The sequence below is a fragment of the Sminthopsis crassicaudata genome, chromosome 4 (assembly GCF_048593235.1).
Source record: "Sminthopsis crassicaudata isolate SCR6 chromosome 4, ASM4859323v1, whole genome shotgun sequence".
Lineage (NCBI taxonomy): Eukaryota > Metazoa > Chordata > Mammalia > Dasyuromorphia > Dasyuridae > Sminthopsis > Sminthopsis crassicaudata.
Window position 1 is genome coordinate 366,262,267 of NC_133620.1, and position 16,725 is coordinate 366,278,991.

At 33.1% G+C, this 16,725-nt stretch overlaps 1 protein-coding gene across 3 annotated transcripts in view; it reads right to left on the bottom strand.

The window, feature by feature from the left end:
- The window catches only part of TRIM37 (tripartite motif containing 37), a 92,256-nt gene that overhangs the window by 3,827 nt on the left and 71,704 nt on the right, over positions 1-16,725 (bottom strand). For 2 of the 3 annotated variants that reach the window (XM_074261949.1, XM_074261948.1), the window contains exons 19-22: positions 14,983-15,294; positions 10,334-10,465; positions 8,997-9,186; positions 7,090-7,208 (exon numbers count right to left, since the gene is read on the bottom strand). In XM_074261949.1, the coding sequence (XP_074118050.1) occupies positions 7,090-7,208; positions 8,997-9,186; positions 10,334-10,465; positions 14,983-15,294 (753 nt within the window). The remainder of the gene's footprint in view (positions 1-7,089; positions 7,209-8,996; positions 9,187-10,333; positions 10,466-14,982; positions 15,295-16,725) is intronic. The other variant, XM_074261950.1, reaches the window with a different exon arrangement.

A 16,725-nucleotide genomic window follows, 5' to 3' on the forward strand; every position in this document is an offset into this window, starting at 1 on the left:
AGTTGAGATGAACAACAACAACAAAAAAATCAATTTAAAACTCTTACTGAATTCATAGTAGCTTTTTGTTATTATGTATTTTCTCAATCAATAGATGCTAATGTGACTATCACCTGGAGCATAGGTTCGTCTATGACATTAACAGAGGTATCCTACTTGAAAAAGTTGGAAACCACTGGTTTTCTGATCTCTGAGATCCGTTTTAGTTCTATGACCCTCTTCTGTGAAAAGAGATATAGTTCATTCTCTATAATCAACAAATATTATTTTTCTGAAGGTTATAAAACAAAAAAGCTTCCCTAATGTTTTTCAAAGATTTTAAAATTCTAATACACAATGACCAATGTCAATGAACAGCTTTTTAACCTAAAATATCTAATAAGAAAGAATGAAAAAGCATTTGTAAAATGTTATATGGTTTTTTCCATATCCCTTCTTTTTTTTTAAACATTCAATTTTAATTTTTCTTTATAATGTGTTTTGAACACAATTAGGTTATCATACTTTGTCAAAAACTTTTTCTGCATCTATTGATATGATTTTGTTGTTCTTGCTATTTATGCTTATAGTTTTCTTAATAATGAACCAAACATGAATTTCTGGTATATGTTTAATATTAGACCTTGATAATACATACAGAAAAAAAATCAGATAAGTCTCTACTCTTAAGGAGCTGATCCCCTGAATGGAGAGAGAATACATTAAAAAAGATCAGCTGTAAAGCAGATGGAAAGGCCCAGAAGTCCTAAGGGTACAGATGTGCTATGAATAGCAAGGTTGTACCAGTGTTGGATGACAGTGGTAAGATTTTCAAGGACACAGAGCAATGATTCTTAACCCTTTTTGTATCAAGTACTTCTTTGGCAGTCTGATAAATGCTATGGATTTGCTCTCATAAAGTTGTTAAATGATAAATAAAATGTATAAGATAACAAAGAAACCAAATTATAAGAAATGCAGTTAACAAAATGTTGAACTAAGTTTATGGACCTCAAATTTAGAATAAGTATCACAGAAGCAGAGCAGATACTAGGGTGAGGACCTCAAGAAGGAGTGTCAGGGCATATGGTAAGACCTGATGGTGCTCCCATCTTACAGGAAGGAAAAAAAGCTAGTAACTCCCATCTCATCCAAGCCATGTGAGCAGTAAAGCAGCACAGATGGGTTCTGGGAAACTAGAGGAAGTGTGCAGAAAGAGGGAAGGAAAAGAGGAGGACGGCAGGGAGGTCTACCCACCACCCAGCTGTCCTTGAAGGGTTCTAGAACAGTCTGCCTAGAGATAAGAAAGAAAAGAAAAGACAAATGGAGGAAGAGTATTGCAAATGGAGGTGAATCTTCCAGGTCAAGAAGCCAACTACCTCATCCAAATGCCCTTGTCCTAATTTCATCTCAAAGAATCCTAGAAAAACACAGCCTTTTTAAAGAAATTCCCAATACAAATGATATGACCAATATATTCAATTTGGCTACAATGGTAAAAACACATTGAATCTTTTCCCAAAGAAAAACTTTAACTCATTTATTAATAGTTATATTTTGGCTAAAAATTTAAATTAAGTATCTTGGTTAAAAAATTAAATAAAAAATTATTGGAGATAAAACATGGAGAAAGGAAGGGAGGAGAGGGGAAGATAGACTCAAAATCCTTAAATATTTTGACTTCTCCCTACCAGTAAGTAGGCTAAACTGTTAAAATGTTCTGTTATCCTCTTTTTTAGGCTTCTGTCTCCACCTTGTGTTCTTTTACAGTACTGTTACTTAGGACTTAAAAAAAAATCATATTGATATTTTAGTATTTTAGGTATAAAAGATTTTTCCTAAATATACTGGCAGGACAAGTTTAAGGGATTATTGGTACCTTAACTTCTAATTCAATAGTTTTCCTACCCATTAGACCATAATACCTCTTTTACAAATTTCCATGAATATGTAAAAGAGAAAGTAAAAAGACAAGGCAGAAAGTAAACAACTACTCAAATCTCAATTACAGTTTCTTATAAATAAAAAGTCACAAAAGTTGCCTATGATTACTTTAATCAGAGCCTATTATAGGCTTTTAAAGTTAAAAGGAATCTCTGAGATCATCTTGATAAAGTAGAAAGAACAATGGATTTGGAGTCAGAGGCCTGTTTGAAGTCCCATTTACTCTAATTATTTGACTTTCCAGCATGTCACTAAAACTCTTTGTCTTCTCTATAAAATGAGAGAGCTTGGATTATAAGGCTCTTTATCATCTTGAGATCTATTCTAGCTTCTCATTCTACAGCTAAAAGAGTGATATATTCACAGAAATAGAACTAGTTAATGGGAAACTAGGACTCTCATCAAGTTTTCTTCTCTTTAAATAGTGCTAAATACTTATCGCCTATTGGCCATTCCATATTTTTAAAAGTCAGCCCTTTCCTTAGAAGATATGATCATAAAATTATGGTTTTCTACTTAATGATCATAAATTGTTATTCACCCACAGTAGCAAAGTATCTGTTTCTAAACCAACCATCCAACAAGTATCTACTCAGTTCTAGAAAGGTAACATGGCCTACAAGAGTTGAATTGGGGGCTCTGATCTTGCCTTTGAAATGTATTACCTATATAGACCTGGCCAAATCATGCCTCCTCTATCTGTCTGCCTTCTCTATCTGTCTGTCTCCTCATCTGTTAAATGGCAATAATAACAGCACTTACTTTGAAGAGTTGTTGAGGATCAAATAATATGTAGATGTTTTGCGATTCTTAAAGGACCATACAAACATAAGTATCAGGCTTTGAAAGAAGAATTCATTTATCATGTATACTTGGGAACTATATTAACTACCTTTATCCTCATACCAGCTTCCTAGGCATTATCACATTCAGATTTCCAGGGTCACCAGGGTCACTGTTTTCCAATGAAAATGGGAGATAGGTGAATTTAGCAAAAAGGAAATAATAAGCATTAAAAGAAAGAAGACAAAGAAGAGTGATAAGCACAATGCAGGCATTTTTGTCTTTCTTCTATGAGATGTCAAGACAAATAGCAAAGAGTGCAGAAAAATTCAGCAGTTCCTGATATCTCATCCCTACTATGCTGCCAGGAAGATCTAATAGTCAAATGGCCAATTCCTAAGAGAGGAGTTTTGAGCATCATTGTGCTAACTGAAAGGAGCTATGTTCTTTTGGTTTGAGCTCAATTAAGATAAATTATCTTTCCATTTTCAGATAAAATAATCAACAAAATCACCTGATTACTAATAGGTCTAGAGTTCATTTGTTTTCCAACAGAAAAACACCATCATTTTTATCATCAGGGCATCAAAATGGAACTTAAGGTTTTCCCATAGTAGTCAGCAGGTTTAAGGTAAAAGACACATTTCATTTAGGCTCAAAACAGTTTCTGGTTTCCCAGCAAGGACCAACAACAGTTGTACTTTGGAACATCACAAAGCCTGCTTTCTCTTATCTAGAGTTAGCTACTGTCAGCACTCTGTAAAGATCTCTCACATGGAAAATTCTCCTGATGTATTTTACTGAAATAAAGAGCCTTGTTTTCTCCATACTCAGATACAATGGGATCTAACTAAACTTGTCAGGAAGCCTTTAAAGACATACAATATCAAGGTTTCTTCGAGTTGGCTCCAACCAAAGGCAGAAATGATACCCGTGGCTGGTACTGAGACTCAAGCCTTCTCTTTCAAGCAAAACAAAAATAAAAACATCCCAGGGAAACAAAAGCTCCTTTTTGTCTAAACAGCTCCCTCCTATCAGCTTCACAAGGCGCTTTTTTCCCTCCCAGAACCTGGGACTTTAGTTATAAGGAAACTTCTTAAGTCTCAACAAATTAGTCCAAGTATTTTAGTCAGTGGAATAGTCAATGACTATAGTAATCTAGTGTTTGATAAACCCAAAGATTCCAGCTGCTAGGGATAAGAATCTAAAATTTGACAAAAATTGCTGGGAAAACTGGAAAATAGTATGGCAGAAACTAGACATTGATCAGCACCCAACACTCTATACCAAGATAAAATTGAAATGGGTCCATGATTTAAACATAATGGGTGATACTATAAGCAAATTAAAAGAACAAAGGATAGTCTATCTCTTAGATCTGTGGAGAAGGAAAGAATTTATGGCCAAAAAAGAACTATAAAATGTTATAAAATGCCAAATGGGAGAGTCTGATTACATTAAATTAAAAGGTTTTTGTACAAATAAAGCCAATGCAGCCAAAATTATAAGGGAAGCAAAAATCTGTGGAAAAAAATTTTCATCCAATGTTTCTGAGAAAGGCTTTATTTCTAAAATATAGAGAGCTGAATCAAATTTTTAAGAGTACAAGTCATTCCCCAATTGAAAAATGGTCAAAGAATATGAATAGACAATTTTCTGTTAAAGAAATTAAAAATATTTCTATTCCTATGGGAAAAAATGCTCCAAGTCACTATTGATCAGAGAAATGCAAATTAAGACAACAAAGTACCTTTTCACATCTCTCACATTAGCTAAAATGACAGGAAAAGATAATGATAAATGTTGGTGGGGATGTGGGAAACTGGTGAAGTTGTTGGTGAAGTTGTGAAATGATCCAATCTTTCTGAAGAGCAATTTGGAACTATGCCCAAAGGGCAAAAACTGTGCATACCCTTTGATCCAACTGTGTTTCTACTGGGTCTATATCCCAAAAAGATCCTAAAAGAGGGAAAGGGACCCTGTGTGTAAAATGTTTGTAGCAGCCCTTTTCGTAGTGGCAAGGAATTGGAAACTGTGTGGATGCCCCATCAGTTGGGGAATGGCTGAACAAGTTATGGAAAGTAATGGAATATTATTGTTCTATAAGAAATGATAAGCAGGCTGATTTCAGAAAAGCCTGGAAAAACTTTTCTGAACTAATTAAAGTAAGCAGAACAAGAGAACACTGTACACAGCAACAAGAAGATTATGTGATGATCAACTGTGATGCACGTGGCTCTTTTCAACAATGAGGCTGATTCAAGACAATTCCAATAGACTTGTGATGGAAAGAGCCTTCTGTATCTGGAAAGGGCTACAGAGAATGAATGTGGATTCACTTTTGTTTCTGTCGTTTGTTTGCTTGTTTTTTGTCTTTCTCATTTTTCCCCTCTTTTGATCTGATTTTTCTTACATAGTATGATATATGTGGAAATATATTTAGAAGAACTGCACGTGTATAACCTATATTGAATTACTTGCTATATAGAAGGGGGAGGGGAGGAAAAAGGAGAAAAATTTGGAATACAAGATTTTACAAGGGTGAATGTTGAAAAATATCTTTGCATGTATTTTGAAAAAGTTATTTTTATTAAAAAAAAATCAATGAGGAAAAAAAAAAAAAAGAACATTCTCCTCACAACACTCTGAATTGAAGTTGCTGCTCTTGTTTAATCATTTAGTGATATCTGACTCTGAAATGGGATTTTCTTAGCAAAGATATTGGAGTGGTTTGACATTTTCTTCTGTAGCTCACTGAACAGAGACAAACAGGGTTAAGTGACTTGCCCAGGGTGATACAGCTACTCTGAGGCTGAACTTGAATTCAGGTCTTCCTGTTTCCAGGCCCGGTGATCTATCTACTGCACTATCAAGCTGCCTCAAAATGGAAGTGGGATGCATTAAAGTAGTATCTACAAATATCCTTTATTCCCCCCTTGCATAGTTTTATACTTTCAAGAAGCTAAACCATAAAGTTAGCTCAAAATATTGGTTTTAAAAAAGTATTTTTGCAATTCATAAAAGGCAAAATACTACAAAATAAAAGAATTGATTGGACTGTTGTTCTCAAAGTTTCAAAATCAAAATACAATCAGTGCTATTCACATTCTAAAATAATTTCTTTTCTCTTTAATAAGTCTGATGTCCAAAATCTTCTGCTGTTTATGCCTTATCTGCAGTAGCAGCTATTAAATTATACTCTAATTAGTTAAATAATTAAAATTTATAAGAAGCAGAAATTAAAGGATAAGCTATATATGTATGCTACCAAAAAACCAAACAAAACCAAAACAAAACAAAAAAACCAATGCAATGGCATTTTTAAATATTTACCAATAGCAGGCAATGGTGCAAGCAAACCCTTCAAGTTTCTATATATGGCCTTTTAGAAACATTTCCCAATTAATCCTTTCTCCTGGAATAGTGTTGCACCTACAAGAGCACATTGCATTATACTGAATAAGACTAAAGACTAAAATTTTTAGCCTTCTGTAACAGAAAAGACCTTCTGCAAATGCCAACACCTACACAATGTTACACACAGCAACTAACTATAGATGGATGCTAGCACCTTAATATAGGCTTTGAGCTACAATTCATCAGTCATTGAAATTCAAATGAGTGCAGAGGTGGAAGGCGGCAGACTTTAAGGAAGAAATATATATATTTTTTTATGTCAAATATCATTAAGAAAGTCAACATCCTTTTTTCTCCCCCTAACTTCTAAAGGACACAGCAAGGGGAAAGCAACACTTCTACACAGATGCCATCTGATCGCAGAGAACTGCAAAATGTCTTCTGTGCCTCAAACAAGTAGAGAACAATGAACACTATATGCTGAAACAAACGTACAAGCATGGCTTAACAAAGTAAGCAGTCTGTTATGAATTAAGACTTTCTAAATCCTAAACACTATGTTCCCCCCCAAAAAGAAGGCAACGCAATCTATTATTTTTAAAAGCACATACTAAAAAATTAAGTTTGATTTTTCCATCAATTTATGTGCATTTTCAACAGTCTCTCTCTGCATATATACATATATATATATATATACACATATATATATATACACATACGCATGCACACACACACACACATTTTATATATATATATATATATATATATATATATATATATATATATATATATATATATATATAAAAAATCTCAATGATGTTACTTTACTTGTTTAATATCTGTAATACCTAATAATACCTCTTTTTTATGCTTAAATAGCAAATGTCAAATTTATAAAATGTTATGCTCAGATTTAAGGTTTCATTAAAGATTCCTCATAATGTAATAAGTCCCAGGCTCTTAATACTTCTAACCACTATTATTTCCATTATTATTATTATTATTATTATTTCAACTTTTGTTTACCTTCTTCAGGTACAGCTGAAGCCCCTTCAGGAAGTATGGCTTGTAACTCCCCCGTTTCAGAATTGTTTTCCATATCAGCTATTGGTGTCCCTTCTATGCGACATCCTTTAGCATTTGACCTTGAAATATGTTAAAGAGATACTATTTTATTACATTTCTGTATTTAAAAGTCTACTACAATAAATAGCATTATTTCTTATAACTCATTTATACCCACAGGTATGTATATGTAGCTGGGGAAAGTCACTGAAACTCTCTAGCTCTCAGTTTATACAAGTTAGATCTGATGACCTCTAAAGTTCCTCTCAATTTTAAATCTATGATCCTATTGTCTTTTGTATTAAAGTAATTTATGGTTTACACAGGACTTTTATTCAGTAACTCTTAACATGTCTAGAAATAATTCATTAAAATTTAGCATTGACCCAGTGTGACTCATGGAATTTTTATATGATTTCTACCTTCTTAATATTTTATTTGAAATTATTTACAGAAGCCTCCTAAATTGAAAAAGCATGAACAACCATGCTTAAACACTGTATTTTTATATAGTCTATACAACTGACTTATTCACATTTATCTACCATATAAAATTAAGTACAAAAGGGGACGAATTACTGTAAAGTTATATCAGTAGATTATCTACAGATAGTTACTTAGCATAGATTATATCATTACTATCAGAGGTACATAATAATGTGATGTCCTTTTAAAAAACATAAGAAACAACATCATTGACCAAACTCCCATAGGGAGTTGTTTTTCTCATACTAGGGTTGGACTTGTACTGGTGCCAAGTTAGAAGTACTAGCCTTTGGCAAAAATACCAAATGCAGACAAGGACTGAATTTATAACTTTAGATTCATCTGCTCTCACCAAGTAACCTAATGAACTCCATATAACAAAGAGCATAATAATATAACATTCTATTCAAATCCTTAAAGAATAAGCCCAAAACATTTGTTTGCACAGTTTCTCTACAATTTAATCACCAGATTAAAAGTAACCTCTTAAACAGTCAGCTTTATTCTAAATCAAAAGGAGGGTGCACTGAAAACTGAGTAGGTCAAATGGATGGCAAGCCAAATGTCCAATCATTATAAAATGTCTACTAAGGATAAACTATATGTGGTATAACATAACAAGCCACTTCTATAACTATACAATTGTTAATTATTTAAAATTGTACACAATTTCTTAAAGAGTGTCTCAATTTATTTCAAGAATCTATTTTAAAAATTTCTTATATATATATATATATATATATATATATATATATATATATATATATATACATGCTGAGTAGAAAAGGAGGTAGAATGTCTTATTCTGTAGAACTGAATAAAATATGATGAATCAGTCCTGAAAGAATGGAAGGCTACACTGATTGTCTCAGGATTCAAATATATGACTTCTGAAGAGGAATAAATAGAATTAAGCGATGTATAACATTTTGAAAATTCTATCTCCTTTAGAGGAAGAAAAAAATATATGACAAGAAACTAAATTGCTAGAGGATTTTCACTTAACCTAAACAAATATAAAGCCTTAAGAAATGTAAAAGATCAAAGCCTTATTAAAATGTATACAATAGCTATTTTAAAAAGCTTCCAAAAATAAAAAATAAAATAACCTATGTTCTCATTATTTCCATAATCTTAATTTAGTCAAAATGAGCTTTAATTTAAACTTGAGATGACTATTTTTTGCTTCTTTCCACATTATGAACTGTCTTTTTCTCTGGTCAAAATCAAAAAATAGAAACTCTGAATACTATTTCTCTTTTTTACAGATTTGAGAAAATGGGTAGCTTAATTTGTTAAATATAATAGGCATATATTAAAAAGCAAAATATTTAAAGATACGATAAAAGTAACATTACATTAATAAAAGATATTAAATTTACCCCAAGGTGACCATTTTTCTGGTTTTCTCCAAAACAGGTAAACCATTTAAACCTGCAACAATTAAAACATCTGGATCCAAAACTTCACACTGTCTATCTTCTGCTTTAGGCAATACTTCACAGATGTTGCTATGAGTCAAGGCCCGGGGTGGACTATGTCTGCTACTAGACTGTGAGCTTCCAGGGCACCCTTAAAAAAAGCAATTTCATAAGTTTATTGTAGTAAAATCAACACATTTCCTGAAAATACAGACATTAAAAGTTCTCTTAAGTATCCACTCAACTTACTAAAATAGGGAAAAAGTATATTAATCAACCAGCCTACCTTGGACTCAGCTTGGAATTATTACCTTCTTTTCAAAAAACACATACTGATCATTAGCAATTGTACAAAGGAACAGAATAAAATATTTTCAAAAATCTTTGGTGGCTCTCCAATGTCTACTGAATAAAGTGAGTTTAAGTATTGATCCTGGAATTCTAAGATCTCAAGCACATAATATGATTTCAATCTCTCTGTATAGCCTCAGAAAATACTATTCCATTCACATACCTTACAACTAAATCAGACTAATTCTCCCTCCCTTATTCTCCTTTATTTACTCCTCATTCCATCCCCTGTGTGTGGAATGGACTCCTGCACCCACATTTATGTTCACTGATATCCCTCTTCTTGCTTAATAGCCCAATTCAGATGCCACCTCGTCTTGGAACCTCTTCCTGCCTTTCCCTCAATGTAAACAGTCTATTCTCCATAAAAATCCTCATAGACGTTTGCCCAGACTTTTCCTTCAATCTCATTTCTCCTGAACTCTTTCTCCTTTGTTACTTATTTAAATGTATAGTAGTCATCCTATTATGTCATGATCTTGAAAGCTAATAGCCTAATTTCACCTATAAAAATGAAGCCAGTTACAGAAACAAAACTCCAAAACTTTCCACTTATGAGAAATAGAGTTAAAACATAATTTTCCATATAGGTAAAGGTATGAAATATAATGGCTTCTTTCTCTAAAATTAAAGCTATCCCACCTCATCTTGGTTCCAAGAGATCCTTGTTTTTAACAATTTTTAATGAAATCAGATTAATGCTAAAGCTGCCAACCTTTCAAATAATATGTTTCAACAACTATTTAAGAAATAAAATTTTTGGAAAGCAGGAACTACATAATATGTAGTCAGTAAAGCAGTTTGCTTTGCATATAGTAAGGGCTTAATAATTTGAAATGAATTAAGAATTCCAACACAAATTTTTATGTTGAAAATGTTGCAACAACAACAACAACAACAACAAATCAACATTCACCATGGCATCTACTTAAGCATTTTGGATTTACCTTCAGAGGAAGTCTGACAGTCTCCCTTTGGGCGATGATTGTTTTCCCCACAATCCACTGCTCTCCTTAGTGACAAACTTCCAGCTGTACCAGATCGGGTAGGTTTAGGAGAATTATTTTTCTTATTTGTGGCTGAAAAGATATTTTGATATTCTTTTTTTGCATACAAGATATGAAATACTGCCTCAGCAAGATTCTCTGCCTTCCTATACAGATAAGGTTCCAACTGCTGTCTCCCAAAGAAAGAATTTCTGTTGCTTAATGATTTATAAAGAAATCTTCTAAGAATTTTCCCAGACAGGAGGCTCAAATGAGTTTGAACTATCAACTCATTTTATAAACAAAGAAGTAAAATTAATCAAGGGGAAAAAATGAGAAGCCAATGTCCTCTAAAGCAGAGCTACTTGCTAAAGTGGAAAGAACAATGGAATTGGAAGAAATGGTTATAGTCCTGTCTGATTCTGGACATATTGCATCACCTTCCTAATCTACATAATAAGAAGCTTGGATTAGATGAGCTCTAAAACTTCATCATAGTATTAAAATTCTATGAAACCTTTCTATACAAATGATTTCATTAAGAAATTTGGCCAGCTGGAGAAACTTACATGAACTAATGCTGAGTGAAATGAGCAGGAGTAGGAGTTCATTATATACTTCAACAAAATACTATATGATGATCAATTCTGATGCACGTGGTTCTCTTCAACAATGGGATAAACCAAATCAGTTCCATTTGTTCAATAATGAAGAGAACCAGCTACACCCAGCGAAAGAACTCTGGGAAATGAGTGTGAACCACAACATAGCATTTCTACTCCCTCTGTTTTCATCTGCCTGCATTTTTTATTTCATTCTCAGGTTACTTTTACCTTATTTCTAAGTCTGATTTTTCTTGTGCAGCAAAATAACTGTATGGACATGTATACATATATTGTATTTAACATATACTTTAACATATTTAATGTGTATTGGTCTACTTGCCATCTAAGGAAGGGGGTAGGGGGAAGGAAAGAAAAAGTTGGAACAGAAGGTTTCGCAAGGTTTTCAGTGCAGAAAAATTACCCAGGCATATATCCTGTAAATAATAAGCTATAATAAAAAATAATAATAATAATAAAATTAAAAGATTAAAAAAAAAAAAAAAAGAAAGAAAAGAAATTTGGCCAGCACTCTCAAGATAAACTATCTTGTAAAACTGAACTTACTCAATTGCAAGAAAAATGGTTCTTCAATAAGGACAGAAATTTCAAATTCTTTCCTAATAAGGCATTCAGAACTGGTCTGGACCTTTGACATAGAGATGAAATTTAAAACAAGGTAATCTAAAATTGAAAGCAAATAAGGATGTTTCTGTGTAAATACACTGAAATAAGTTTATTTAAGCTTTTTATTTAATTAAGTCCTACCTCTCTCATAAGGGTCATTGAAAAAATGTTAGAACTTTTGAAAATTGAATTGGGAATAAATTGAAAAGGGAATAAAATGTGAGCATCTGAAAGACTGATGGAAAGGGAGGATGACGTGAAATAATATTTCTCAAAGGTGACATTTAACCAATTGTAAAGGTAAAGATGAGGGGGAAAGTGTGATTCCTAAATTAAACTCTTCCCTATAATATTGAAGGTAGGGTAAACAAAAAATTTTAAATAGATTACATCAATCAAAATAGAAAGGGAGAAAGGGATGATTAGGACTGTACTGATACAAAGTAAAATAATCTTATTTTGGTGCAGGGAAGTTAGGAAGGAGGAAGTAAGCAAAAAAAACAAACAGGTAACATGTTGATTAAAAAAAAAGAAAAAGACAAAAGATCTAATGGCAGGAAAACCAAACATTATAGTCTTGAATGCTAATAGGTTAATATCACCTATAAAAATGAAGCCAATAGCAGAAAGAAACCCTTAAAACTTGCTTATAAGAAACATATGGCTTTTTCCTCTAAGACTAAAACTAACTAGTAGTTAAGTGAACAGTTTGAAAGGATTTTTATTCAATGAGTAGCAGTTAGCAACTTTTAATGAAATCAGGTTGGTGCTAAATCTGTAAATTTTTCCAATAACAATGTTTCAAAAGCCATTTAAAGAATAAAATATGGATAATTAAGTAGCACAGTGGATAGAGTACCAGCTCTGAAGTCAGGAGGGCATGATTTCAAATCTGGCCTCAGACACTTAACAATTCCTAGCTGTGTGACCCTGGGCAAATCACTTAATCTCAACTGCCTCAGGGAAAGAAAATAAATAAATAAAAAATAAAAAATAAATTTCAGAATAAAATATTCTCACTCCCCAATTCTCTATGTAGCCCCTTATTATAGGTGCTAAACCACTATAGAGCCAGCTCTCTCCAGAAGATCCTCCCTTTCCTACTACTACTGAGAAACTTGTTCATCTTCTTTTTCAATCTTTCTTATCCTCCCACATCACTTATATGAACCCTGAAATATACTAGGCTTAAAAAGACAATAAGCTAGCCTTCAGGAAGGCTAAGGCTAAATTATAAAACAGACCAAATTTGTCATTTAGTACTTTTCCTTTCCTTGTACCAACCTTTTTTTCTACTCCTACCCAAAATTCATTGCTTTGATACTGCTTGAGTGTTCAGAAAGCTTCAATGTCATACTCCAATCAGTTCTGCACTAATCTGAAGTAGTCTGTGATTCAGGATCACTCCCCTTCACTCAATTCCTAAACAAGATTACCATCCTTTAGAGCCAGATATTAAAACTATATTGGTAACTTACACTAAAAATGTAGCAAATTAAATTTTTACCACTACTTTCCAAATTAAGTTATTGCATTACTTCCACCTTCACCTCCAATTTACTTATTATAGCTAATGGTTTTTTGGGTGGTTTAAAAAAGCATCCCTCTAGGTTTTTCTCTTGTCGCTACTTTATCGGAGGGAAGCTTTAGAACCTTAAGATGCCCAAAGAGTCCTGAGACAATTATTTCCTGTCTTTTTAAAGGACTAAAAGATAGGGTACCCTTAACTGTAGACCCAGATAGTGGGTTTACTGGTCCATACAAGACAAACAAAAAGAGGACAGGTAATGCGTATCCCAGAACCAACATGGCTTACAAAGGAAGTATTCTTTTCTAAAATCTCATCTGATGAGGTAAAGTACAATGGCTGACCTAGAATAAAGGTGTACATAACTTTCAACAACATTAATGTTTGTATAACTAGATCAATCATTTCTCAAATGAGAAATAGGAAAACAAATTGGCTTCTGGATATATATTGGGCTACAAATTCAGCCTCTCTCACTGTTAATTCACTGCATTAGAGACTATATGTAGGTTATAATTCAGCTCTTCTTCACTGTACTATCAGCTCCACCTCTATGACAGTCCTCTGATTAGTGAGTGCCTGTCCAGGATTTCCCTGTCTTGAGAAGCCTCATCCTGCTGCTCACTTTGCTTCTTGCTTACTCTCTGGTCTGCTCCACCTCCGTGAGAGTTGAAGTGCCTCTGTAAGGGACCATTTTGAGAGGACACAGCCTATCTTATTTTCTTCTTTTTGTATTCCTAGAGTTTAGCATAGTGCCTGGCAAATAACTTTCCATCTAAATTCCTTACCTTTGTATATGCATTAAAATTTCATCATCTTGACACATCAATACTTCTAAGCATTTATATGATGCTTACAGAATCTTGCTATTTTAAAATTAACCTCTTTATATTAACCTCTTTATAAAGTTCAAATCTGAAACTGAATTGCTTGAGGAGTTCTTGCTGTGGTAACTTTATCATGAAGAGAGAACCTTCCATAATTTAGTACATTTTTATTAAAGCGATTGCCTTAGACACATACATAACCTGCACCCAGAAAGAATCACAAATCTAGCATTAAAATCAAGACTGTAAAACCCAGGTTTTTCTGACTCCAAGTCCTACACTTTACCAAGTTTCCCTATAGATGAAATCAAAATACAGAAAAAAATTGTTATACAATTAATCTCAGATTAGGTTGGTTTCTTTTTAAATAAGTGAGATGAAAAAGCTCAAATAGTTAGCTATAGCAACACTAAATAATTAAAGACTTCAAAAATTTGTGATTTCATGCTTTTGGGCACTGTCTTCACTGATACATATCTGAAATGAACTGTTCTTTTACTTTAGTAGCTAGGCTTTCAGACCTTGCTGGGGCCAACATTTTCAGAACTAAGTAAGGTTGGTCCTCAGGCAAGACATCTGGTCCAAAACAGTCTTTGCCAATCAAATACCATATTTATGAATCATGTTCTTAAATCTAGGGACTGTAATAAACTTAATAACCAAAGAGTTCCCAACCAACATTCCATCTCAACCCCACCAAAATTAGTCTTTAAAGGATATACATATTCATGCTATAAGCTCATTAGATAAAATGAAGCTTTTTAAAAATTGTTTTTTCCAAATTGTTATAGGATCATAACATTTAGAACTGAATAGGACTTTAAAGATCTTTAGTCCAAAGTCCTAATTTTATAGAGAAGTAAAACAGGGTGCAGAGAGGTGAAATGATTTGACCAAAATTCTTGTCAGTCTTGAAAACCCAAGACATCTGACTCCTTATCCTAGGTTCTTTCTACTGTCATGCTTCTAATTCCTTAATTTCAAAGTTGTTTCATAGGAAAATTTACAAGTTCCTTCCCCACTTACAGCTCCTGATGTAACAACTTGTAACTGATGACTTTGTCAGAAGTTCCATTCCAAGATCTTGTAATTTGCCACAGCTTTCTGTTGTACAGGCAGCCAAAGACACCTGATCAGCAGAAAAAGAGTTGGACTGGACATCACAGGACCCAGCATTGCTGCTTCTTACTTCTGATAGCTGATTTTTTACATCAGACATTTTGCTTCTCACTTCAGCCATTTGGGTTTTGAGTCTCTTTAACATCTTCAAGTCCTCTGGAGGCACTCTCCACATAGCCTGTTGTCTCCTTTGATCTTTATCTTTTCGGGCATATGAGGCTTCAGGGGGACAAAAAACTGTCTTAATATTAAAGTTTTAATAACATTTTAAGTTACCGCCTACCCTATGCTACATATCTAAATAAATATATCTGGGATACTATGTATAAATGCATTAATGAAAATCAAGATAAAAAAACAAAATCACATCTGAACCTATAATATATTAATTTGGGCCATATTCAACCCAATCATTCAAATTAGTCTATGACTTTCCAATCTGAATTAAAGATAATTTGAAAATTCCAAAATTAAAAATTAAAAAGCTACATTCCTCTAGATGCTAAACTCTGGAAATTCCTTATGAATATAAGATTTAGGACCTCTGGCAATTAATTCTCTTTACTGTGTATCATTTTTCATTTAAAAAACTGTGGTCAAGATAATGAAAGCACTGACTTAAAATAACAAGAAACTTGTATTAGTTTTTCGATGACTTCTGAAATGAGAAAAAAGAACTCATTAAGAGGGAGATCCTTTTAACTTGCAAATTGCTTCAGCAGAAGAATAAGAAAAAAATGAAGCAAAAGGAACTAAACTAAATGATAGTACAAAGATTTAAAATGAAAAATATAAAATAGCTATTTGTTATTAAAATGACAAATGGAATTATTTCAGAAGCAGATGGTCTACTATTTCTTTTCTACCTATTAAACTAACAACCTATGATTTCAGATTTCAAAGTGACCAGAAATGAGGAATTGGTTGCTGTCAATTAGTGATAATAGTAAGATCTTAACCTGCCCAGGAACTTCATTTATCCACAGAACTTCACATGTATATAATGCTTTCCTGTTAATAAAGCATTCCCTTCAATAAAACATTGTTGGCACTGATATTATGATCCCCATTTTACAGATGGGGAAATAGGTAAAAAGAGGTGAGTCTATTTGCCCATGCTCAAAGATACTAAGTAGCAGAGATCCTCAATCTCTCTCTTCCCACCCTCTTTCCCATTTCACTTCTATATCATGCATCTAAGAATTAAGAGTGCAGCAAAAATTTCTCAAAATATTAGATAAAGTCATTTCAGGCCCAAATTCCATGATCCTATGTAAAAGTCCATGCAACAATTATCTTTAAAATAAGAAAAAACATGCATTTTTTTTTTCATAATCTCCTTGCCATTGCAAACTTTCAGGAGATGAAAATCGGAAAATTTGATGGTTGAGAGAAAAGCTGCTAGGCAGACAGGTACAGTGAGAGAAGCAGTGATACAGCAAGGAAAGAAATAGAAAAGAAGAAATAGAAAAAGTATAAAAAGCTTACACAAGAAACTAAAAACCCTCAGAAATTTAGAGTTGGAGTGAATGCACAAGCAAACTGCCCTACACATTTTGATAAGCCCTAAGTATAGTTCCATAATACAGCACAATAACAGTGCTTCAAAATGATGCAATCATAGAATTAAGACCTGTAAATTACCTTAAG